This window comes from Tigriopus californicus, chromosome 7, assembly GCF_007210705.1.
Source record: "Tigriopus californicus strain San Diego chromosome 7, Tcal_SD_v2.1, whole genome shotgun sequence".
Taxonomy (NCBI): Eukaryota; Metazoa; Arthropoda; class Copepoda; order Harpacticoida; family Harpacticidae; genus Tigriopus; species Tigriopus californicus.
Window position 1 is genome coordinate 15,391,528 of NC_081446.1, and position 26,555 is coordinate 15,418,082.

Consider the following 26,555-nt stretch of genomic DNA (forward strand, 5'->3'; position numbering starts at 1 on the left):
TGCCATGAGTTGGTAATCTTGTAGCTTTTTAGACCCCGGTCCCGGCTCCAGCCGCGCTCCCGCTCCCTTCGCCGTTCGTTCGTCCGTTTTCGGGTGTTCTTTCATTTCATTATTTCCTTCCCTTCTTAGGCGGCGAACTTGGAGTGCTTGGAGTGCTTGAAGTGCTTGGACGGGAAGAACGCTTCAAGCAACCTGTTCAAACAGGCTGCTTGCCATTCAGTTTGAAGGTGGCGGTTCTGGTGAAGAAGGCACAAAAATTGCTCGTCAAAATTTTCCCAGATCCTCTTGAGTGCTCAAGAGCGAAGTAAAGATTGGCCTTGCTTCATCAGTGAGGCGTATGCATCCTGCTACTTTTTTTTGCAAACTTCGTCCGAACGTGTGTTTGTCTGCGAGTGAGTGACTACAAAAATAAAGATGGGACAGAGTGTTTTTTAATATGTTTTGACAGTCTCATGTCAATTGTGCTCGAAACGAGGCTCAAGAGTGTCTTAGATTGAAAGCGGAGAGCTCGGGGAATGTCTCAAGTGTGTGGCCGAGAAGGATAGGAGTCTGTTATCGGAGTATGAACACAACTTTTCCCCTCCATCCAATTGTTTCATCCTGGACGTAGCACTGCAGATTAAGATAATTTCTTGGGCCATTTTGAACGCCGGACCCCGGCCCGAAGATGAAACGAACTCATTTGATGCCTCGTTCTCCGTGAAGAATTCGAAAAATCTCAAATCACCTCAGACGAGAACAATTGTAGCACAAAGGGTCTCCGTGCATCTGCGAAGCAAAAGCAAAAGATAGTTATGAAAAAGTGAAACGACCGGACAACCACGCTCGCCGGGAATCTTGAGTGAATTTGTGATTTTCCATCTATCAGTCAAGTGTTGTGTTTACTTTTCACGCCCTACTGGAGTTGAATCTAGGTAAGAGATTGAGGTGCCAAAAAACTGGCATCCTCCACATAACTGACGAGTATTCCGAGAAGCTTATCAATTCAAATATTCCGAAAACCTCAAAGCACTAGTCAGGGGTTTTTCACGCTGTGTATTGTATGTAGGCTGTACGTACGTAGTTATTGAATGCAAGTACTAGTAACAACAGGGAGCGAGAGGACATCAGACAGACGACATCTTCGAGTATCTAGACAGTTGGTGAAACGTATTGTTTGATCTGCTACAAATCGAGCCCATTCATAGAGGTACGAGGTACGTACTCGTACTTACTCGTACACGCGGCAACAACATCTGTGTAGCGACGAATGGGATTGCCAAAATAAACGAAGTGGATAAATCAAATCAGCTCCGGACACTTTCCAAAACCAACAGATCCTCAACATCCTCTATTTTGCTCTCGGTTGATCGTCAACTTCTGGGACACTATTCCACGCAGAACATACATACCATTGAGAGCACGAACTAGAGAAATTACCCCGTACCAAATGGTTTCGAAATTGAGAACCATTTCCAAGAGCCAATTATTAACAGCTACTCAAAAGAATGAGGTGTGGTAGTAGATGGAGGTAGCTAAATTGAAAGAAGTTTTCACGATTCTCGAAAAGTCATTCCCCCAAAAGCCAGCTCATCTGCTCTGTCTGCCTTGCTTTGCTCGTGGATGATTCCGAATCCGATCAAACGTGGTCGGAAATGGCGTGCATCAATTCTGGGGGCCCAACCCACTCATTGGATTGAGAATCATCTCGACACAAGAACGAGAGCAAACCACCCCAAGTAACGACACAAAGAACAATTACCATCGTATGTACGGATACCATTTGGCCTCCACTAGGGGTGGATGAACACGGTGTCTTTGTACCAATTAATAAGAGGCATCAGATGCTCAATGACAGCGATTTATTAGGATCAAATAATACCCTGGAGTCATTGTAAAGTCAACAGGCTGCTGCCACAGAACTCGACGAAGACGACACGGAGGATCTAACCTTGGCTCTTGAAATGTCTGGATGAAGAATGGATTCGAATCTGGCTTTAGCTTTAGAAAGCAAGATAGGGATCCGTTGGTGCAGCCAGAATCAGAGTGCTACAATGAATGCTTGGCACATGATTAATGAATGCCAAACTATTTTAGGTCAAATCTCATCACGGCAAGTGCTTAAAAAAGCGGTGAAGAACGGAGGGAGGGGAGACGATCATTTGTCACACACCTTCTCAGGGGATTTGCAACAGAAGTACGTCGTACTCATGTAATGAAGTTCCTCCCCCGACTAGCCCTTCTTGAAACCTATAGTATATCACATGTTTGCTCCCATTAGCCGTCACAAAATTGTCCCATTTTGGGAGAGGCCTATTCTTGCCACCAATTGGACTGTTTCATAACTTTTTCATATTTCTTAACTACATGTTGTAGTAGTAGTAGTAGTTACACAGGTGTGTGGGAAAGTCAAAGATAAAAAGTATCTTTGGGATTGTGTCGTCGCCGTCAAAGTGGAACATTCCAGCAGAGTATGGACCTAATTAGATGTGCCTCGGATGTGGGCCAAAAAGCACCTGGGAACAAATGATCCCTCATATTTCACTTCACGCCACAAAATGTGGAACTCGAAACTCGAACACAGCCTGACCTATTTGAGATGCCGTTTTATCCACGAACACGTATTTTATTCATTCCAAAGCATAAAGCTTGTAATTTTTCAAGTGTTCAATTTGCTGATTTGCCCGCTTTCTTACTGTAAATTGTACGAAAGACTCATATTCAACGTAAGAGGTTGAGTAACAACCTGTTTCAGAGATTTGTATCTGACACAATTATCGCAACAAACAATCGCCAAATGATTGTCATTCTGCAGTCGAAATATTTTGATTTCCTTGACCCGACATTCAATCTGAGGGTGGAAGTAGCATATTTTAAGCATTCCGAGCATGCCGTGACCTGAACGTTAGAAGTCGTTTCATGGAACACTAAGAGTATCCGCTCCACATTCCAAGAATCTGCAGATTTAACAAGGCATGTTCTGTGTTCTATTGTAGGTGCAATGTACCTACGTCGGACTTGTTCTGAAATGAACTGCCATTAATCATGTACGTGGACAAGCAACAGCCACTCTTGCCCCTGAAATTGCGTCATTCTAAGATCTCTTTCAATTCGTGTTTGTCAATCAAGATCAAGTGGTAGAGGGAGCATAAAATCACTATCAAGTCCACATTTTTTGGAATCCCAAATGCAAAGCGTCACTTGGATGTAGAGTACAGCTTTCTATTCTCTTTAGGAGACGTGCAATTCACTGTGGATTTCTTTTTCAAGAGGGTTAAAACGATATCCGCCAGCTGATTACAAATACCGCTGACAAAAGCATCAAATCTCTACTCATCCCTGGTTTGTTCCATTTTTCGCACAATGCGATATGAAATGGAGTGGTCAGACGACATTCTTCCATTTCTGTTCTGTTCTTTCCTTCGACAACCGAGCATCAAACTCATCCTGAAGAAAAACAACCCAGGGCTCCTTTGTGTTTCATGAGAGAAGAGCTCTTTTGATTGTTCTCCATGAGGCTTTAATCGTTTAGCACTCAGTGTCCCTTTAAAGGAATGTTGGTTGGGTCGCCCAAGTGAAGAAGGACTTGTTTAGGGACACACACGAAGTCATTTTGAACTCCGATGAAGCAATTCGTTTGATGGATGTGCCGAATGAGATTGACATGAACAAGGCCAAGACGAGCCCTGACTTCAGGGTGTTCATGACATGTGGGTGGAACCGGCCAATTAGATAGACGAGGTGTCATTCTGCTGCTGGCAAGTACAAGGTCTTGCCTCAATGGGAAATTGCAACCCAGTAAGATTTCTGTTAAACCGGTCACTTTTCGCATGCAAGCCCTTCTTTAAAAGCGATCACTCGGTCGGTAAGAGGGTTTCAAGTGTGATCAAATCAAATGAAGTTGAATCCGGTACTCTTGTTGATGAATCATTTTTGACTCGCGGTCTTGAGAACCAAGCGCGGCGGATCAGGGTCTGGTGGAGTTTTGGCATGCAGGCTTTTTTTCCGGAGGGAAAAGCAAAAGAAAAGTCTCATCCTCGTTTTTCTTCTTCAAAACCTCATAATCTGTTCTTGCAACAAGACAGCTCCCCGGATTCTTGACTCATGAGGCCTTGAGGAAATCGACGGGTCAAAGTTCTTGCCAGACTTGAAAGAGGAAGGAATACTGCTCACCAATGAACAATGAAGTCATTGACATAAACACGTGGTTTATGAATCAGTTAGGCTGGGTAGAATACGCTTAGGTTAACTAACCAGAATATCGGGAATGCTATTTGTACTAGAAAACTTGTCCACAAAGGTGGGAGGAGAGCCTCCCAAATTTTGCTCTGGTGCATGCAAGATTGTTGAAGATATGCGAAAGCCGATACCAAACACAAACACTACAATGAATGGGAATATTCTCAAAGACTCGCTCGGTTCGATCAGTTTTTCTTCATTTTTCGCAAAGTAGCTTCCTGTTAATCCAAACAGTTCTACCCGCTGAAAGATCCAAAAATCTTGACGAACTTCGGATAGAGATCTCTTTTGTACGAGCACAGGGTCATGATTTTGATGTTTGGTTTGATGCTTGAGAACTTCAAGTCACACCTCAGAGAAAACACGATGTCAAAGTCAACCACAGCCGAGTTTACACACTAGATTCTTTTAGAGTATTTGCTCCACACTCCATTCTCCCGGTAACTCGGAATCGTCGAGAGGAAATGGTTTATTCACCCTTTGTGATTCTGGCAGGCGTCTTTTTTGTTGTTTGGCCACTTGGCCATCCCAAAGACCACCGGATGTAAATTAACTCCATCCAAAAGAGGGTGGGATCTGAGGGAGACACTCGTTCCTCAGTTGGCCACCCTCATGGTGCAAGAAGAACTTCAGCTCTACCTAGGATGTGTCAGTATCCAGTCGAAACCAAGCATGTCTGATTTTATGATAGACCGTGTTCTTTGTACGGGAGCCCTGAGGAAATTACCGGGAAGTTTCGAGACAGATTTCAGCATTTTCAGAGAACTCGTATGGCTTTGATCTGAGCTAGCTAAATGTTCGTCAAGCCCTGTGTGTGTGTGTGTGCGTGTGTGTGTGTCTTAATTGCATTTTCATGAATGCTAATTCTCTAATACCAGATCGTGCATGGACTGTTCAAATTGCTCTGGGATTTATGAATGACCTTTCTTCTCTGAGCACAGGATCGATTGCCCTTATGAAAAAATTGCGAATTGCGGTGATGAGGCCAATCTTGTCGTAACTCTAAGCACACACACACCAAAACACTTGAGACGGGAACCACGCGTAAAGAATGGCTAATAGATCATCATGTTAATATGTGTGAGGGTAATTAAGGGTCTTTGGAATGAGTTGACAAAATGGAGCATGACCCCAACAAATCATTTTCACCTTGATGTTCGTTCAGAAGGTGGGCCAAGTGCTCAGTCAGTGCTCAGGTCCTCCTCATTCCCTCATCTTCCTCAACTAACGCTCGCTGTTTGTTGAGCTGCGGCCCAAACTCACATATTTCATTTGAGATGAGCAGAGAAAGAAAAAAACTTCAGACTCTGCGCAGCTTCAGAAGAGACTCCTTCAAGCTCATCATGTTATCGTCCGTCCTTCCTTCGAAAGAAAGTGAGAGCAAACAAGGGCCGGTACCAGTCAAGTAGATACATCTACATAGATACACGAACATAGAGTACGAAGCATACGTGCTCACTTGTTCTTTATCGACTTGAGTATGCCCGTTCATATAGGCTTCTGCGTTTACGAGCTGCCAAAACTGGCAAAGGGCCGAGTGCAAAAAGAAGCAAACAAATTCGACCCGGAGAAACAAAGTGGCTTTCCGTTCTTCAAGTTGCCGCCCTATACCACAACGAGGAGTGGAAGTACGAGTAAATAGTAGACTGATCTTGAGGCTAAGGTCTAAGGAGTGAGCTCACATCGTCATCATCATCGCTGGATGAGGCTAATTAGATCGACAAAAGTCGTCTTATCGCGGGATCGAAAGTCATAATCGTGCAAGTCATGGACGGTTCTAAAACAATGGAACCGACTCACCCCATGGAATGCAGCAATCAAGAGGGCATTCTTGGAGGAGATGCAATGACTTCATCATCTGTAGGCATCGTGGTTTCCCAGCCGGTAAACACAGTTTGAGGAGGAATCTATAAGTTTACGTGATGAAAGATCACACGAACACCAAATTCTAGCTCATCTTACGGGTTTAGTTTACGTCGTCAATTAAAAACGCTGGGACCAAGATTAAAGCAATTTACCTCGAATTAGTCAGAGATGGATCAAAAACCATTCTAATCGCCCGTTACATAGATGATGGCACAGCATTCGTCTTTGTCGGATGCGAACATGTACAATACTGCATTCATTACGCCCCTCGCTAAACTCAAACGATACTCTACGTGCTCATCTGAGGCCAATCATATGGGACATCAATCAAGGACAGGCCATTCCGGGCTCAATGCTCGGAGATGTAAGAGTCACCCAAATTAATGTCTAATCTCTTTTCCTTCTAGAATGAACAATCAAAGGAACTTTGCCCGGGGATCCGAGGCTACCTCGTCCGTGAGGTTAAGGCGGAGAAAAGATGTCAATCCCAGTGAAGGGACCAAAAAGCGGAACCGCCATTCAGGGGATTTCTTCGTCTGGTCCGGGCACAATAACAACGGCAATCGACTCTCTCAGGATTGGAGTTACGTGGTTCCTCAAGCGCCGTCCAGTCTGATGGTGTCCTCAACCACCAATCGCAAGAATTATGGCCTTGTGGATGACCCCAGCCCGCTATCTATGCCTTACTCACCGGTGGTGGCGGCGGCCATCGCCGCCCATCGACAGCAACAAAGGTCGTCCAGTAATGGTCGAATCGACGAAGAGGAAGGCTTCATGGAGACTTTGGATCGGAAGATACCGCCTTCGGTTCGACCAATTGCTCGGGAAAACTCCAGGTTCCTGGAGACGTCCTCAGATTTTGTCACCTCCAAGTCAAGGCTGCTAAACGGAAACCGTCGGAGTTGTGACGTGTCACAATTTCACGTGGAAGAGTATCAAGGACGAGCAGAACCGGTGAAGAAACGCCCACTCTCCGTGGTCGGAAACAGCTCGTTTCTGCCAAACAACAGCAATATCAACAATAACAACATCATTAACAACAGCAAAAGCAAGCTTCAGATCAGTCATTCCAACAAATTTGGATTCTCCTCCAAAGGCAAGAAACTGGCAAAGGTAAGGAGCAAATTGTATGTAGTTTATTCAATGTCTGATATCTCATACTTAAATTACCATTCCGAATTGTTGTCAATCAAAGTGTTGAAAAGAGAAGGGCACGTACAAGCAAACGAACACATGGCTCTTGGCTTCATGGGCTTTCAATAGTCCAAGTTTTTATCCGGCCATTTCTTTGCAAAGGCCAAATTTAGGGAATGTTGCCCACCGACCAAGGAAATGTCTGGCTGGCACTTTTGACACCAGATTTTTCTCGTCCAATGGATTTCAAAGCTTTATTGCAATACTTGAGAGCAAAATCATAAATTGATCCAACATTAAAGTGGGATTTACTTCACAGCAACGATACCTGCTCAGGATCAACTAGGGTTCATGGTGTTTCTTAGGCGCCTTTAGTAGAGTGATGGAATTTGATTTGAATTGACTGGATGGAAGTGCTTCTCTGGCGTCTTGCTTACATGCCTATGATTTCCCAGATACAGATCTCATGACAAAGAAGTTCCATTCCTAATTTGGAAAAGCGAATCATAATTAAAGGCCATTGCATTCTCTACTTACCTGCTCTCCTTTTATTACCCTTTGAAAGGCTTGCACAAACTTTATTTGACTGAGACAACCTCCAAAGCCTCCAAGGATGAACTCAATAAAGGGAAGAGAGAGAGAGACAAGTGCGTCTTTCATTTCGAAAGAGACCTGAAACCTCATGCTGACATGTACCAAGTTCTCAAAGGGTGGCGAACTTCGCAGGTGCCCTGTCTTTGAAACAAATTGCCAAAATCAATTTGGCATGGAGCAGGTCTGCCTGGATTCCTGGAGGCAGAATGAGATATACGGAAAAGAAAGAGCGAAAGAGAATTCCCGAATTTGCGCTCCCTTACCTACGTAGTAGCTAGACGTAAGCCTTTCCTCTTGTCGTTTGACCACTACCGTTCATCCTATGAAGCCACTCCACATAAAAAGACCGACAACGGTTTATCAACAGGTATCGTTCCAAGCAATAGAATTGGCAATGATGATTGGATGGGCTGAACGTGATCCCTCTGTTTCTGCGCACTTCATTCAATAAAATCAATTACTATTACTTCTTCTCGTTCGTCTTGTCCAGGGCACCTGAGTCATCCTGTTAGTTATGGCGAGTCAAGGAACGAGCGAGAAATGCCACCGAACAAAAACATCTTAACCTTCCCTCGTAGGTAGCCCTCAGTTCGACAGAATATCATGCTATGGTTCTTACGATATTCAAATGTCGCTTCCTCCCTATTTTCTGCGGATCTCATAATAGTTCAGTTGAGCCTACTACGAAATAATGTGCACCTGCCCTGGGAACGGGAAGTACGGATTGCTCGAGCGAATTCAATGCATCAACAGACTCTCACTTTCTGTCTGTCTGGCATTTGGATATTTGAGCAAATCCGAAGCTGCCGGTTGGTAGGCCGGGGGGGGGCTAAAAAAATATGGCTTTTGGCTGTTGTGTGCAATTTGATTGATCAGAAACATCGGGAGCTACCATGTAGCCTGGCCTGAAATATTTCATCTCTCTCCCTCTTGTAACCACGATATCATAATTTCTCCCGAAATCTTTTTCTTCCTCCTTTGATGCGGTCCAAAGTACACCACTCTACAATATTATCACTCTCAGAGAGATGAGTCTCTCGAAGTTGGCATCATCAGAAGAATGATTCTTGATTTGGCCACAGATGATGTCAGCTCTCTGGGGTTTGGGAGAATCCTCCTCACTTTTACTAACCTCATTCCTAGATCGTAACTAGGAGCGAGGATCATGTACAAGTACATTCATTCTCTTTTGCCAATCAATACCGACTTTTCAGCCTCCCAGAGTTGACTCTTCAGACAACAAGCGACCCTTTTCCTCGTTAGCTTATGGCTCATTGTCGACCTCTTAAGATGCAACAATTTTCGAGTAAATTATTTTCTCACCACCTTTAAGATGGCAGGCCACCACCAGGAGCTAGCTAGCTAGGTGACGTGCGTAGTCAGCTCAAGTGTTCTCACTTCTTTTCTCCTTGCATTTCAAGCTAATAGTTGCGAGAAATCTCTTCTGGGTGTCAGTCGTGCAAATTCAAAACGATCTATCATCGCTCACATTCTTCCTCCTCTCCAATTCTCGTCCTGGCTTGCACATCGCTAGATCCACTGCTTGGAATGACGACAGGAAGGAACTTCAAGACCTCTTTGGGTTGTACGTCAAATGCTTCGAGAACAATGGGGAGCGTTCGAAATAGATTTTGAGACGTGGATCAGATCCGTTTACTAGAGGACAGTTCGTGAAAATGGGTTGCTTGAGCATTTCTGTACGATCACCCCCGCAAGCAAATAGATTTTCCTAGTCACTTTCAATTTCACTCCCTTACCTCAGCACCTCTAATATGGTCTAAACAAAGAGGTCTTTGTCAGGAACGAGGTGCCCCACGATTTATGTCCGAATAGGCGATATTCAGAACACATTTAATGCTCAAGGTTAACCCATTAGAATATGCTGCTATGTGGCAAATGTTAACCTACTGAGCGAGGAAAAGAGGTTTCCTTGGACACCAACCAATGAATCATCAAGCCAAATTGAAAGTACGCTGGTCAAAGCACAGTACCTAGATTGCGCGTTAAATGGACAGAGGTGGTTGTAAAGTCCAAATCGCCCACCAATTTGCAAATTGCTCCTGGAAGACAAAGGCGGAAAAATCAACATTTCATACAATTCATTCATTGCGTAATGGTCACTTTCAAATCCTCAAATTTCAACGACCAATCGTAAGTTGGCAAATAAATCAATATTGTGCCATTCCTCAGCTACACGTCGTAATTCATTCCCTTGTCATTGGCATTACAGTAAAAATATGCGAGGATTATTGAATCAAAATATGGGGAAGAAACGTGCCAGATTCTTGATGAGAAGCGCCCCAGCATTGATTAGAATTGCCCAATTCAATTTGCAAGATCATGTTTGGTAATTAAGCAAACTCGTCACACCTGAAGTTCCTGTCAAATAAATCAACAAAGGGACAAGTTTAATTAGCCTCCACGTTTACTCGTGGGTGACGTCATTTCAACTATCCACCCATTCCGATTCTCGCCTTTTCCACTCGTACTTATGCTTATGAATGATCATTAGGTAAATGAAAAATTTGAACTCAAATCCCTCGCTTTATTCCGAAACAACCCTGATAAGCTAACTCAAGAGCACTCAAAACATTAAAGTGGCCCTCTTCCTTGTCTTGTCGATGACCAAGAAGATTAGCCTCAGTCGAGCACAGACTATTCACCTCAAGAGTTTCTTCTGAGTGGGCATTTAGCCTACAAATGGTTATCATTTTTTTTCTCCACCAAAACTCGGGCACGTTCCGTTTGAAGCAGGTCACAAATTATTTGTGAGCTAATCCATGGATTGAAATTCATACCGTCCCTACAGTGACCTTCCAACCTGTTGGGATTGTTTTAGTTCCTTTAGTCATGGCCCCGTTATGATGTCATGCTCGTTCTGATTTATTTGTAAGTGTGTCCAAAACTTCATGGCCTGGAGAGATGCTTCCCTTTAAAGGTTTTCGGCAGCCCCTGGAGGCGATCGATTCAGAATTTCAGATCCAAATTTTCTTCCCAATTAAACAACGACAATGGTCAGGGCAAAGACACAAAAGATAGCTTAACGCATGCTTGCATGCTTGCTTGTTTGCGTGTTCATACGTATGCATGCCTGTCCGTCGAAGATTTGGTCGCACCGCTTGATTAGGAAATAATATGGCAAAATTGGGGGAAAATAAAATATGACGAGAAAATGATCGTGACCATTCAACAGATCCTCGGAGTGAGCTTTGGAAACTGAACCGCAATGTGATTATTTCGTCTCCATACTTGTCATCGGTCTCAGATTGTCCAACAGGAAACGATGTCTGTCTGTCTCTCTCTCATGGTTTTTGTGGTTCTTGTTCTGTGGTTGATTTATTGGATGATCTCCCCTTTGTCATGTCAAGGTGAGGATGGACCACAAAACTCATGTGTAGCATTCGTAGCATTGGGAAACGTCCCTCCTCCCTGATGCTGGAAACCCACACAAGTGCTCATCTGGGGTGATGAAAAGCCTCTAATTGCCATTAAATGGGCCCTGGACCTGTCACAATCCCCCCCTCAAAAAAAAAAAGATTGCAGATTGTGAGAACCGGTCAGACGGCGAGCTCATGTTCGTTCATAAACAACGATATTATTATGCTGAGGTGAGGAGGTGGGCATCCCGATCAAGATCTATCAATGGAGTTCATCCCTCCTCCTCCACCGCCAATGATTCGGGAAGCTCTAGAACCAAGTTGTATTGCATCCAACGTTGTCCAACCTATGATGACCAATTGTTAGAACACATGGGCTTTAAAGATTACCAACAACGCCAAGGGGACTAAAGTGTTTCATCAAGATCGTCTAACTTCGAGTAATGCTCAATTGCTTAGGAGTGCGGCATCACCAGAGCATTGATCGCTCCTACACTTAGTGCTACTTGGTGTAATGATAGGGGTCCACCGACTTCTTTGTCCAAGCATTTCCAAGATTCAAATTGATTATAGACTACTGTACGTTTGGGAGCAGTATGGTTTTTGTGCTTGCGTCTAACGGAAAATGCAATTCAAGAGTCGTGGCATCGCAATTCGTCGAGCTTCATGCAAGACAAGTTCCCCGGTTGATCCACTTTAAGGTGCCTAAATTGACATGATCCGCCAAAGTTGTGAGCAATTACCTACGTATGCTTTTGACATTCTTCAGTGTCAGGATAAACCGGTTTAGATTGTTTTCATGCGTCCCCAATTCAACCATGAAGCGGTATGAAATGGTTCATTATGCGAGCGACCTCGGGCCGTAATTTGTGAGGATAAGAAACATCATTATTCTTCCGTAGCCCCCCAAAAATAACCATTGAGCAACCCCAGCGAGCCCAACCGAGTCTCTACGAATGAATGAATAGGTGGAAAGATGTGTCGTCCTATTCAGGCTTCACACCAATTTATGACACTCGACAGACCCCCATCTATTAAAGAAGTCGATGTGAACAGTCAGGTGTCAAAAAGGCTTCCTTCAAATATTATGGAGGCGCCCACCGACCGACTCCGTTCGACTTCCCTCTTCCTTTTCTAGCCGAAAACTGTTTCCGACTCGTAATCTAATAATCGCCTAATATGTTTACAAAACGGACCAGAACAATGACATTGAGCATTGACTTATGGCGGAGGAATCGTGGGGATCTGTCTTTTTTTCTTCTCAATGACCATTGGGGCGCCATTCAGGTGTCAAGTTGTCCCCGATTCCCATTGTCAGTTTTCTGACACCTCTCAAATAGATTGACTTCACTCGGTGAACAAGATCCCATGCCTTCCAATCCATTTGAAATTTATGCCAAACCTTCATCCAAACTCATACAATGTCACGAGCTGGCGAGTGATACTAACAGAGGCCCAGCGCTCTATGGGGCGCTTTGGACTGGGCCCGGACAGGGCCCCGACATGGGGCCTCAAAATTAGCATTTTGCACACTCTTTCGAGGACGTGATTTGGCGCCCCGGTTCATCTCATCACTAACATGGTGCGATTATCCAGCAGCACAGACAGGGTGACCATGATTTTGGACATGATGAAGCTGAGGAACGTGTGCTAGTCAAGGATCGGACCTGTCAAGACGATTATTGAATAATTCATGCCACATACGTTGAACGAGGCAGTTTTTGCACTCATATCATTGCCAAGTTGATTGAGATGTAACAAACAAATTTGACGTCAAAACTTTTGACGGTTTTTCGGCTACCCTGTCCTTTTTTTTTAGAACGCATGGCTCCATCGGGCGCTCTCCAGCTCTCAATATTAATCGGCTTGCGTTGATTTAAAGCTCGTTTGTCACGCGATGACCAATCTTAGAACAGAATCAACGCTTTATATGGTGGAAAACAATGGCCAGTCATTCTTGCCATTCTCTCACTCACTCGTCTAACAATTTTTGACTCGCTCTGGCACGCGAATGAAAATAAAACTGTGCATCCAACCGAGATTCCCTGTGCCCCCAAAGAGACTTGAATGTTTGCCAATTCGCGAATGCTTATGATTTGGCAGTCACCAAAGCTGATATCTCATTAAACTTTATGGTTGTGCTTGATCAACCAAGCCACAACCACGATCACATGCGTTTTCCCTAAGAGTAAGACTATTACGACAAATGGTCGCTTCTAACCTTTTGTACCGTACACTCACTATGTACGGTACACAGTATATGGAACACCAAAAGGACCTCATGAGCTCGTTTCTCGTGAGCTAAACAAGTCCAGTGACCGCCTGACTTTGTAATTAGCAGTAAATTCAAACAATGTTCCCATCACTCCCTCAAATCACTCCCGAGGCCCTCTCAAAACAAATACACGGCTCCTCCAAATCCTAGAGCTCTAGGCATATCTCATCAAGAAGAGTGCTGCAATTAACGGGCAAATTTTCCCTGTCTTCATCATAATCACAGCAGCTCCACCATTCTTGTCCAAATGGAAAGATATTCAAATTCTCGTTCTCTTTCGTTTCAGTCCACCGATCATCTTATCAAACGGTCGTATCCAGAACTAAGAGAGGCCGTGAGTGAGGTTGGAGCTCTGGATACGATGTTCGAGACGACCACCAATGTGTCCACCGTGGTGGCCCAACAGTCCAATGTGTCCCTGAGTGTGGGCACGACCATTTGCAAGGGCCTCATGTGGCAACAACGGGACAAGATCTTCTCTCGGTGGAAGGAGCGCTTCTTCATCCTCACTCAAGACTATCTGCAATGCTTCAAAAAAGGCTCCTCGCGGATGACCGAAATGGGAGGATTCATATTCAAGCTCAAACTCTCTGATGTGAGTAGACAAATAAATAGTTGGTGATTGCCCACTTTTGGGGGGGAGGGTGTGTGTGTGTGCGAGAGATTGTGTTCCTCCACCCACATTCAATTATGATGAACAGAACATCAGAAAAGTTTGGAAACGTGCCAAAATGCTTGTTGTTTCGATCGTCCGATCTGGTGGATGTGTATCGACTGGTTATGAATCACTTATGTATTTTTGCCCCGGGCTGAAGATTGAGCAAAGTTTCATGCGACTTTTGAGTCTGCTGAGTGAAACTTTCACAACCCAAAATTGAGCGCCAAGGATAATTTTGTCATGATGATAAACCCTTTGGAAGTGAGACAATTGCCACTTGAGAAGAAGAAGAAAAAGAAGAGATGACGATGAACAGGACGACATTCGCGGTCTCTAGTACGTATGAATGTACGCGCACTGGAGATAACATAAGATACACTAGATTCCCACATGAAAAGAAGTGTACGACAACCTTCAGTGAGCGAGCCAATACATTTTATCTGGCAATGGATCCAACGCCAAGTGAGAGTGTTTGAAAATCCGGGCACACAGATTTGTGTGTTTTGGCGCAGAGATCTTAACGGGATGACACTTGAATCAATGATTATTTCAATGCCAGTCATGGATTTGAAACTGAACAAGATTCTTGTCTAGGTCTCTGGCCTGAAGCTTGGTCATTTAGCTCTCTTAAAAAGGAAAGAGTGATTGTACAAGGTGCCCCGAAGGACAGGACAGTTTCAATAACGATCATAAAAAATGTCTTCGATCATAACTTTGGCCAGATTCAAGACTTCAAATCGACCACGAGGCACGTTCTTCTTTTCGAAGCAAATACTTGCCTCAGATGGAATGTCCACAATAATTATTGAATTGTTATTTTCGTTTGGCTCGCGATGAGGTCGTAGATCTGATCATAATTTTTGTCTCTCTGTCTTCGTTCCAGGTGAATGAAGTGGAGCTCTTGGATAAGAAAGGTTACCTGACAGTTTCGCTCCTTTTGAACAAGGAGGGGAAAATTTTGCTCCGGAAACCTGAGGGCATCCGAGAATGGTTTGCCACCCTCAAGGTAAGATTGACACACCACCATCATTCATACACAGTACATACTGCTATTGTACCTAGGCACGTGGAGTTTTAGTTGTAGTACATAGTACATGGTACACGATTCGGTATGAAATCAGACAATTGGGTGGCATCAGAAGGAAGGTCCAAGGCATCCCTCGAACTTACTTGAAATCCATCAATTGAGCCGGAGGACTTGGTACGAGTAGTACGTCCCCCCCGGACTGTGGATTCCAATTGCCAATGGATACTTTCACGTTCGAAAGACATTGGCTTGTCTCGATTTAGACCTATTGACGTAGAGATTTCTGTCACATGACAAACATGCCAAGTTGACAAATGGCGGTGGTGCATAAATACATACTACTATGTACATATGGTATACCGGTATACTTCCTAAGAACAGGGAGTATTGTCAGCTCTCTCTCTCTCTATTGCCTAATGGACCTATCAACCATCGATCAAAGTTCGATCCAACGATGATACTCTAATACGAGATCAGGTCTCTACACTCAGAGGGAATCTTCTCTGGTGATGAGGACATATTCAAAAGCTACGGAATTGATGCCAGTTCGAGCATCAACTCATTTGTCAAGTAACCATGATTCGGGTCTAATTCGGGTCTGTGTGTCCTTGAACGATGAAAAGGGTGGTTTTGACGATTTGCAATGATGAATTTGGTGAGAAAATTGAGTCATTAACTTTTTGTTGTCATTCCTTGGCAAGGCGTCTTGAGTCACATTTTTTCCGCCGCTCTTGAAGCTCAATTTCGGTTCGGTCGGTCGGTGGGGGCAAATTAGGAACAAAGTCCAACCCACAAACTTCACGAGGGAGGATCTGAAAATAATTCTCGCCTCCGGACGCATTTCGTTATTCCTGGGGTTTTTCTTTCCTCGCTCTCCGTGGCTCAACTCTTAACTGTGAAATTCGAGGTCACTTTTTGGGACATTGAATGGGCAGATCCGTCCACCAAGTCAGGAGAGAAAGTGAAAATCGATCCATTGTCTCGGGGAATATTCAAGAAATCTACATTAAAATTGACTTTATGCACCGTCATCCTCTAAGGAACGACACACATGCAGACACGTGGATTGAAGCGACCCATTTTATTAACGACCAAAAAGCTGATGGAGAAAGTTGCTTGGTCCCTGTTTCTTTTTTGTCTTGGATGGATGGATGGATGGATGAAATGGAGGTAGAGAGGTAAAGCTGATCAAATTGGGTATGACGATCATGACGAGACTCTGATCAATAGCTTAGCCACCGTGAATCTTCTAAGAAAAGTGATGCTCAAGGTACACATCCAGGATCCATCTCTACCACCTACGTACGTATCGTGTCATCAAGTGACTGACTGGCTCAAGCCTCTCGCTAGCTTCCAAGCAGCAAATCCAGACTAAATCTGAGTGGTTTCACATCCAATCGCTTCATCCCATTGACATGAATCATAAAGCCAGGGTTGCTTCAGGGTGTTATTTCATGAGAGGAGGGCAATTTTGCCCTTTGATCAGTCTCGTGATCAGGACAAGATCAAAACCCGAGTTCCTTCTCGGGGATGATACTGTTATCCAAAAGATTGGTGAAGTTAATGAGAGAAGGAAATTGAGCGGGGAGGAATTGAATCTAATTGCATCTGATTGACTGAAACCCTGAGGATGAGGTCTTTCTGGAATGGAAGTTGATGATGGGGCTGGGAAGTTTCATATTAATCCAGGATCATTTATCAGATCCATAATAGGCTGTGAAACGAGCTTAAAATGATGGGCAATTACAACATACTCTCAGAAACACACACACACACACACACACACACGCGCATCACTCGACCCAGAATGACTGAGAATATTGCATTTCAAAAAAGAGGCCAAATCATAGAGAGCTCTTGTGGCAAACCTGGACGAACAATTGTAGGTCAGTTCATTGTTCGTCCATAGACACGTATTAGTACACGTCTGAAAAGGGACCGTTCCCAGAGGTTTCTTCGTTAAGCCACTCACTCGTTCATTCGTTCATTCTTTCATTCATTGGATTCATTGTTAACTTGGTCTGTTTCAGGAATGCGTGCAACAAAGCAAGGAACGGAAAGGTCTGATGAAGTCGACCAAGGAGTTCTGGTCCAAGCGGCAATTCACTGATTCCAATTCAATGGAACAATTCGCAGACAAACAGCAAGGTCGAGCGGGTAAGTCGGCCTCCCCTTTACACCACACTATATGCAGCATGTTAAGGCTCTGGTTGATCTTGTGTGACGACAAAAGGAAGATGATTAGTGCTATTAGCGAAATCTCGCTTGAGTTGAAGGAGGAGGATTTCTTGCTCGTCTATCTTCCTCGTGGTCTGTTCAGGAGATCAATTTGACTTCTTTTGAAATCCCAGGGACCCCGACGTTGAACTGGGTTACAGCATTTCCGTGCCCGTCTTTTGACGTGCGGGGAAATATTCTATGGATTTCCCCGAAATGGAGCCTTAGCGCCTTTTTTGCAACTCCTCCGATTTTGCTCGTAAGAAGAACAAAGAACATGCCAGCCACCCTGTCTGCATCTTTGGCATGAGTCCCTTGACTGCTGCCTGCCAGAAGGGTTGTCAGTCAGTCAGTCTCATGTTACAAATTATCATGGTTGACATACTCGACATGGCAATGACTCGTTTCTTGGCCTTCGGAGTTGACGATTTGACAGATGTCAAGTGTGCCCACGTATGACTCATCAATTAAAGCCCATCCTGTAGGTTTTGAGCTTCTCTTTTTGGCGAACTAGTTCATCATGGCCATCCTCACCTTCACCTTGAAAATGGTGGGTGGAAGTGCCCACCAAAATAAATGCGAGCCCTAGTTTAGTTGCAAGTCGTAAAAATGGAAGCACTCTGCAGTCTCTGTCCCTCTCTCTTTCTTAAGTTATGGCGTGATTATCCGGTCGATGACACTTTCAATGTCGGTTGGCAAATCAAGCCACAGTGTAGCACCCAAGATTCAATAGGCTTTGCTTTGTGCGCAGGAATTAATCTAAAGATGAAATGAAGTTGAGGCTATTTTGGTGAACTTCTAGAGGAATGACAAGAGAAGGAAGCTCCTGGCAGAGGCATTTCACGCAAAGGAGGCCAATCCGATTCCACCCAATGATTATATCCGGATTCCGGAGGCAATCGAGTCGGAAGATGTTTGTGAATAATCCCTCTTTTTGACTTGGTTCTATCCGTATGTAGGGATGTACGGGGAAGTTGGAAATGGTAGGATCTGAATTTCGACAAAATATGCCTGAAATGGAGTCGGTAGATGAGCGGATGACAGGAAGGAAGTGGGAATGAGGCAAAGTTTCCGAAGTTTTCATTGCCAGTCGTCAGCTCAATTCTCCGGGTCGGGCCAGGGAATCCGGGAAATTTTTACTCAACCCAGCATTGACAAGACGAAGTCTCAACTTGGCCCGCTCCACATGTCTACCCACGCACTCACTCACCACACGAATCAATTACATCACCATCAAAGCCAATCACCCCAGTTAGACTTAGTGCATGTACCTTTTGTGGCTTTGGACCATGGACTCAAGACTAAGAAGATCAGCTGACCTTGGTGGTGGAAGTTTGGGAGGTCTTGTGCTGTTGATGGTAGCGGTGGGGGTAGCGGCTTTGGAAGCCTTTTGGCGCTTTCCACTCGGATGACAATTGACTTTTCATCCATTCAAGATCCATTACCTGACCTTTTCGTATTTAAATCGCGAGTCTCGCCGAGACTACAGAGCAAAAGGCGAAGTGAATGCACGGCACAAGTTCCGCTCAAAGTGGAGATTTCAATGCCGACAGGAATTTCATGACTCGGAAGATGCGGAAGGATTGAATCTAGCTGCCCTCGGGTTGGGGGTATTTGTTCATCTATTTACCTACATAGGCTTCCATTGAGTCGGGAATTTGCCCAGATCAGCTTGTACCTACCTTCAGTAGTGTAGTGTCGTCGTGGGCTGTTGGGGAAGATGAAGTAGACTTATTGGTGAGACTTGTCAGTCTGGATCCAACCTGAGGATTGGTATTGGACTAGGCCAGAATCACCTCGTCCACCCACGTGCCAAATATACAAATACTTAGCATCCAGTTGTCATTCATTCATTGCTGCTTGGCAGTAGAAGAAGATTCTTCTGACCTAAAAACCGCCTTTGAACTCGAAGAACTGGCGATGGGAAATCGATATGAAACCGGCGCCTGGGACAAATGCAGCTAGTTGGGCGGAAAACCGCCATTTAAAAATTGAAAGAGCTCCAAATTAGATAATAATCCTCATAATTGGAAAAGGAGCGAACGAGCGAGAATCGACCAATGATTTCAAGCTCCCACTCAGTTGTCAGACAAGTCAAGTCCAGTGTGCCATTCATTTTCATTACCCTTGAAAGACAGGAGCAATCCACAACGAATTGATCCTCCAATGCTGAATGTTGAATGCGCCTTTGCGTTTGATTGGGTATCCGCCCTATAAATTTTGGATGGCCAGGATATTGCATTGACCTGGAAGTAAGAGAAGCCATAATTCCTTTTTTCTCTCTATTTTTTCTCTTCGGGGATGGTGCACTCGATTCGAAACATCACTGATCGATCACGAGAACTTGCCGAGTCAGAGCCTGTCAACTCGCATCAACTTTGATTGGCATGAGGCCCTATAAAGGGGACCAAATCGAGATTAAGCCCATGTGTTTCCTTTCAAATTCAGGTGGGAAGCAACGGTTTGTGTTGTCAGATCGTTATTCAAACCACTTTATTGGCCTCACCTACATTCTCCAAGCTCAGTAGCGTTGGTGTTTTGAGTACAATGGTCCTGAACATAATTTCTTTCACTGTAAACAAGACAAGAGCGAGGTCGGAAAGAACTGGCTCTTCTCCGAAGCCTTCGAGCATAAGTAAATTATGAACACGAACCAATAGCATAACGTGACAACCCCTGGAGGTGTTCATTGGACATTCAGTTACGTTATTCTTGGGATAAGAACGAAGAAAGATGACGGTGATCAAGGCGAGGTGTCTTCCAAGAATGATGAAGGGGATCGTAATCTAGTTTTAATTTCCTGATTCATCCAAGATGCGTTGATAAATGCAAGCATATTGTCTGAGCTCGTCTTATGACCATTAAGTTGTGAGAAACCCAAAAATCAACCGAAGCTAATGACTCTGTTTGGACTAAGAGGGAGGACTTAATGATCCTAATGAATCCAAAAAGTGGTCGGTGGAGGAAAACATGTCTAGAGCTTTGGATGTAAAAAAACAAATCCAGCCTTCTTTTTCTTCAGGTTGAGACAATTCAGAAACGGTTAGCAGTAATCAGGTTTGAAATGAAACACCGTTGCTTTTCTACTTTTCATAAAATAGCTATCTTTACCCTTGAGGACCGAGAACGGAAACCTGACGGACGCCAATTCAACGAGAACTGCCCTAGTTGCTTAATTTGGAACTTCAAATACAAAGATAACTTGATACTAATCTTGTTTTCAAACAAGTTCAATGCATTACTTCATTTATCTAAGTCTCGAAGATCTCAGAGCTCCTGCGGCTTCTGGGCTCTTGATCCATTCCATTGGTATTTGCATGCTTCTCGGGATATTGATCTGCAAGCTGCCCACCTCCATTCTTTCCGACTCATTTTGTCAATTATTGATAAAGCGTTGCCAAATTGGCCTCCTAACACAATAACCCTCTACCCACATTGGGCCCATCCTTGCCAAATTGGAGGCAGTTCTCTCGATAATAAAGTAGTCCTTTCAGGAGCCATGACATTTGACTTTTCTTCAAGAAACGAGAACTTGCTCCTTGTCCTCATTTTTGGCTTCCTGTCTCAGCGGTGTTTTCTGCCTGTGGATCACTCCAATTGCAAACATGGATCCTCATTACACGTGCTTCTTTTGATGAACTACTGCGTAAATCACCTTGGCCTTCGAGTTGTCAAACTTCTCTGTGTCGAAAATTGAGACTAACGAGGTTGGTCTCCGGTATAATTACTTACGAACAAGGTATGGAAGATGAACAAACTTCTTCCTCTTTTTCTATGATGAGCCTTGTGTGAATTTTTTTTAATCAATGGCATCTTGAGATCCTCTTTCCCTGTCATTGAAAGGGACAAGGAATGTGACAGGTCTGACCGTTCTGCCTAAGAACATCAACCAGCTCCAATTGCCGAAGGCAGTATTCAGAATTAAAGATTATACGCTTGTCGGCGGATTTGAATAATGACCACCCGACGTACGTTCCTTGGCATTAAACCTGGCCGGACGATCTTCCTTGTTGCTTCCCAATGTTCCTCACTGAAGCAAAATTACAGGATCTCTCTTATTCAGATGGTGCCGCCATGTTGCAAGCCGGTTCTTTTATTGATAATCGAATGGCACCGTTGAAATACTAATTGACGAGTTGGAAGAGGTGATGATGCTATTCACCAACGCTAATCGCCTTGAACACTGTTTCGTCTTGGTAAGTTGGGTTTGGCCGGAAATATTTGGCCCCGCACTTTGAGTCATTTGTCAGTTTACGACCTGAAGTGATGGCTCTTAAGTTCAAGTACACATGCGCAACATGCATATACGGTATGAAATAGCTACTAGCAAAGCAAACAGTTAGGAAAAGACAAAGTCCATGGGCAACGTAAAAAGGACAGTCTGGAATTCCTTGGCTTTTGCTCTCCATTGGCGTGAGAGAATGTGTTGGGCCTCAACGATGTCATTTTTTGCCATGTTGCCGACGGAACGGAAAACGTGGGTAATTACATCCAATTTTGAGACATTTCATGACACATCTTCCAAGACCGACAAAAACCTCCACGACAGATTGATGACAAATGTTGATGAATATTGTGATTAATGACTCCCGTTCTTGGAGTAAAAACACCAGTAGCCCACTTTTCCGTCTGTCGGTCGTTGACTGTGCTCAAGATTGTTGAGATATTTCTTATCCAAATATCCTCCCATTTCTAGGTGGTCGACGCTTCCATCATCGAAGCCATGTGGGTCTCTACAGCCCGGAGAAACAGACCACGGATTATGGATTCATTGATGCACCCCCGCCCAAGTCCATGAGTGAGGTCAATGTCAAATTGGCTGCCTCCACAGACGCCCTGAACTTGAACAATAAGCCTGCAGCCAAAAACTACCACATCAGTTCGACTGAGGCGCCTCCACCTTATTCCACGGGCTCTGAAGTTCACTCCAAAAATCTTAATCATCGTACAAACACGCGGGATTCGTCCTCCAGTCACAAGAGTCAGGATTCCGGCATAGATTCGATCGAAAAGCAGCATGGTAAGTAAGACTTCTGCTAATACTCCCAAAACTCGGTGGCACAACAGCGTTGCCAGTTTGTATTCTTGTAATGACCATTGGACAATTTTCCAGGTCACTTGAATGGGAAGCACTCGGCCAACCAGATCTGTTCGACCTCTACCAGCTCAGCATCCACTACACCCGGCTCTGATAGTCAGAGCTCGGGTATCGGAGGAGGAGGGGGCGGAGGGGGAGAGGGCGTGCCCACCGTGGTTTCACGACACAATCGGAATAATCTCGACTTGGATCCGTCCAAGCGGCACTCCGAGTACTTGAATGAAGTTGTGGACAAATTCCCCCAACTCTGGCTTAAACGAGGTACGCATGGAGCAATGTTTAATCCGTGATCAAAATCTACTTGGGATTTGTCTGTAAATCGGCAACACTTTAAAGTCCACTACAAGTTCAACATGAAATCAAATAAATATTCATCTTGTTCTTTTAAAGCGTTCTTCTCGCCCTATAATTTTTTATGCTTACCATTTGCAAGAGGTTGTAGACTCAGATATCATAATAGAGATCACTCGATTCAACTTCACAAGTATTTTAATTGGAGAGAAGGATCGGGAACATGTGGTAGGATAAAATGGTGGATAGAGAATAAGCCAGGACCTGGTTGATGGAGGCACAGATTTATTGGAGATGGAATGGGGCAAGGGTAGAATAGGAAGAAGTAACAACTGGGATCATACTACCACTTGAATCACCAAAGGTTCTTCGCTATGGAACTTTCATTAGGCAAAAGTCGCTCGTTCCTTTTTGTCGTCCTATTGGTCTGCAATGAATCTGTGAAAACTTTTTGACCTTCTAACCCTAATAGTGAGTGGCTCTAGATATTGAGCATTAGGTTAGGGTTGGTCAAGGAGGCTATATGCGGATAGCAGTTGGGATACATCTAACGTATTTTTTCATGAAGAAAAAAATGATCCCTTTATTTTAACCTTCTTCAGCAACAATATTATTCCATCATGTTCTTCAAGAGAGTCTCTGGACAAACAAAGACAATAAAATTCCTCTAACGTCCAACCTAATCTTCTAAATGTGATCGAAGCATGAGTGTTACACGCTTGCCTTGTGGCCCTGTCATTTTAGGAATAGATAATAATTTGAGTTTGACGGAGCTTTTTTTCTTCGTTTTGATTTGCTTCAATGGAATCCCAAATTAGCGTCGTATTGTCTCGAATGAATTCGCTACATGGCACTAGATGTAATGTACTCGTCCGCTTGTTTTTTTTTCAACCGCTCTATTTTAAGGTGATTACACAAAAGATAGCATGAGAAATAGAGTCATAAAAGAGTCCTCCACCAGATCTGGAGCGAGATAAATCCCCACCCGAAACCTCACAAGACTCATAATCATCATCAACAACATCTTGAACAACAAAGGCGACTGCTTCCCTTGACGCCACTGCATCTAGAATCTTATCCGGAACGCTCAAATTTGCATTAGTTATTTACATTCACGTACAGTAGTTCTTCGTTATGGATTACTCGCTGAATCACCTTGTACTACCCATTATAAGACGCTTGCGTTTGGAATCTACCGAGATCTGGCTCGAATTAAGATCAATCCCAGGATCGATCGAGTGTTGCTCACATGAAAGAGATTGATATCCGAGTCTTGGAATGGCATTCAAATTCGAGCAAAAAGAAGCTCGCCCAGATGATCGATATTGGGCCAAATTTGAAATCTCGCTCCGCATTCTTCTCAATGCAGCCGAGAAGTGTAAATTGCTTCATAAAACAGGCCCAGTTGGCGAAATGTTGAAGTTGAATAATGTTGGCAATCTTACTTGATGTTTCCTTTTTGAGGATAGAATGAGTAAAGCTTATGCTTACAGAAGAGATCGATTACTCCATCCATTAATCTCATCTCAATAACAAAGTGATCGAGGAAAAACACAATCCAGTTATTTCATGACAAATTAATGGAAGTCATCTTTCATTTGAACCTTTGTTCATAAGGTTCGTCAAAAGTGATTTTTTTTTCAATAAATAACTTCAAAAGTGCCCTTTCAGAATACTTTACGGAATTTTTTGAAGCTACATTCTCATTCCTACTAAAAATATTTTGTTCCTCAAAAATCACGTTGAAATGTCCAGATCATTGGCAAGCTTCACGGAAGTTATTAACTCCATTTGAAAGATGGCTTAGAAGTGCTAGTTTGGGCGCAAGTCTCGGGAGCCACCAGATCGTGTGTCTTTCCTTTATAAAAGCAAAAGTTCCAATGACCTCCAATGCCATGTCAACTGCCATGCCTAAACGTCATGTATAAGATATAAAATGTATATTTCATTCTCGGGGACCATTGAAGTAAACTTCACATTATGTTGATTGGTTTGGAGAGGTGTTTGGTCGAGTGACTTTTGATTGTTTTCAACAACGTTAGTAACACGTACTAGTAAACATCCCATCACCCATCAGCAGGGTTGGAATTAATTAAGAGGCCCCCGAGTCAAGTGAATCTTTATGTATCCGTTCTCTCGTCTTTTAATGGCGACGTGGGTATGCAAATAACCCTCATGTTCCTGCCAGTGTACGTACTAGCAGGAATCAGGAGTACGTAGGTAGACTGGCAGCAGCAATTGTGAGCAAACAAGACTGATTACCTTCAACTTCTGTTGTACCGATACCTCCAGAGTTCGCGGGTTGTTGGTGGCTTGGTCGGGTTGCCCATCAGATAACTGGATGGAAAGGTCTTCATGCATGCTCAATCTGATTGCAAACGTATCAAGTACGAACACAAATACGGCTCGAACCTCCAACATAGTGATCAACCCGCTTTTATTTCTAGATCGATCCTCGTGCGATGTCGGATCGCGGCTGCAAGAATCGGCTTATCCTTCGATTCAAGAGAGGAAACCCAATCGAAACAGCATGGTTGTGAACAGTGAACAAGACTACTATTACCAATTGCAATCCAGACGACAAGCCAATTCAAAGATGAGCAACAATCCCACCAATGGTCAAGCTCTACGTCCACAAGTCACCAAGCTATGAGAAGCCAATTCTATACATTGTCCAGAGGTTTTGATAAAAGTATTATTTGAATTAATAAATCCTTTGAAATTGATGAGTGAATAAAAACATTGAAAAGCTTTCTCACTTACTCTAGAATGATACTTGATCACAGGAAACAAGTAGTTTTTGAAGGAAAAAAGATGGCCTTAAACTAGAAAAAAACATCGTTTCATGCGGTTTTTAACGTTCAAGAAATATGACGTGAAACAAACGCCAAATATACGAAGGTAAGAGGGTTCCAGGGTGAAGTTTAGGGTTGTTTGGTTATGATCTTTCTTTTCACTTTTATTAAACATTTTAACGAGTATTCTTCATCTTTCTTTTCGTGGTTTCAAAGAAGTAAATATAATGCAAGCAATTGTTCCAGTTGTTTGACGAGAGGAAAATCAGGGTGACCTTTTAAGGCTAACTGACGAGCTTCCGTCATGCAACTAGTATTGTCATGCGTCACAGAAAATGGAAATTGAAAACCTCCGTCGCAGCCTCCCATGGTATTTTTTTTCTCCCATCATTAGTAATGAAGTCACTACATTTGAGACAAAACTTTTAGAAATAATGGGGAAGAAATCTTAATACATCATTTCTTTTCCATGTTTAAAAAAGGTAATGGTAACGGACACGCTAAAAACCCGTTCCGTTGCCGCTACCGTTACTTTTTCAGACTTGGACAAATTTTTAGATAGCATTCCAGATCAACCCTACATTCAAAGACTAGCTCGGTCTGCCAACTCAAACTCGTTGGTAGACTAAATATCATTTAAAGATTGTAAGGTAATTAATAGACGATTTTTAACCTTTCATTTTAATAGTACTGGAGATTACATTCCCTGTAGCAGTTAGTAAAGCCAGTGAAAAACCAAACCAACAAATAAAAGAAAAATAATATGTATTACACTCAATACCTTCGTCATTAGGATTTCTAAAGATCTTTCATTGTCTTATTGTATTTCTCCCCCAAAAAATAATTGATCAGTCAGTTTGATTCTTTTGCATGTCCGCTGATATGTTTTCATAAAAAGGAGCACACGAATCTTTCAGGCTTATTGAGCGGTCTTAGACGTAACTTAAGAGATCGAAAATTCAATATTTATTGGCTTATTGTGGTTCCTTGTGGTTACCACTCAAA

At 43.5% G+C, this 26,555-nt stretch overlaps 1 protein-coding gene across 1 annotated transcript; it reads left to right on the top strand.

The window, feature by feature from the left end:
• Window positions 1–202: 202 nt before the first annotated feature.
• LOC131883890 (uncharacterized) lies at window positions 203–25,493 on the top strand. The gene is made up of 8 exons (XM_059231495.1): window positions 203–914; window positions 6,492–7,197; window positions 13,751–14,059; window positions 15,006–15,128; window positions 17,180–17,306; window positions 22,063–22,386; window positions 22,480–22,725; window positions 25,203–25,493. Exons 2-8 carry the CDS (start codon window positions 6,493–6,495, stop codon window positions 25,406–25,408), a joined length of 2,040 nt encoding a protein of 679 aa, XP_059087478.1. The 5' UTR covers window positions 203–914; window position 6,492; the 3' UTR covers window positions 25,409–25,493.
• The last annotated feature ends 1,062 nt before the right edge of the window (window positions 25,494–26,555 follow it).

Bases quoted from the DNA above. Each gene is read 5' to 3' on its own strand.
- LOC131883890 (XM_059231495.1), top strand. From the start codon at position 6,493: ATGAACAATCAAAGGAACTTTGCCCGGGGATCCGAGGCTACCTCGTCC. The intron at 15,129-17,179 runs GTAAGATTGACA...GGTCTGTTTCAG, and splicing joins AATGGTTTGCCACCCTCAAG to GAATGCGTGCAACAAAGCAA. The intron at 17,307-22,062 runs GTAAGTCGGCCT...TCCCATTTCTAG, and splicing joins CAAACAGCAAGGTCGAGCGG to GTGGTCGACGCTTCCATCAT.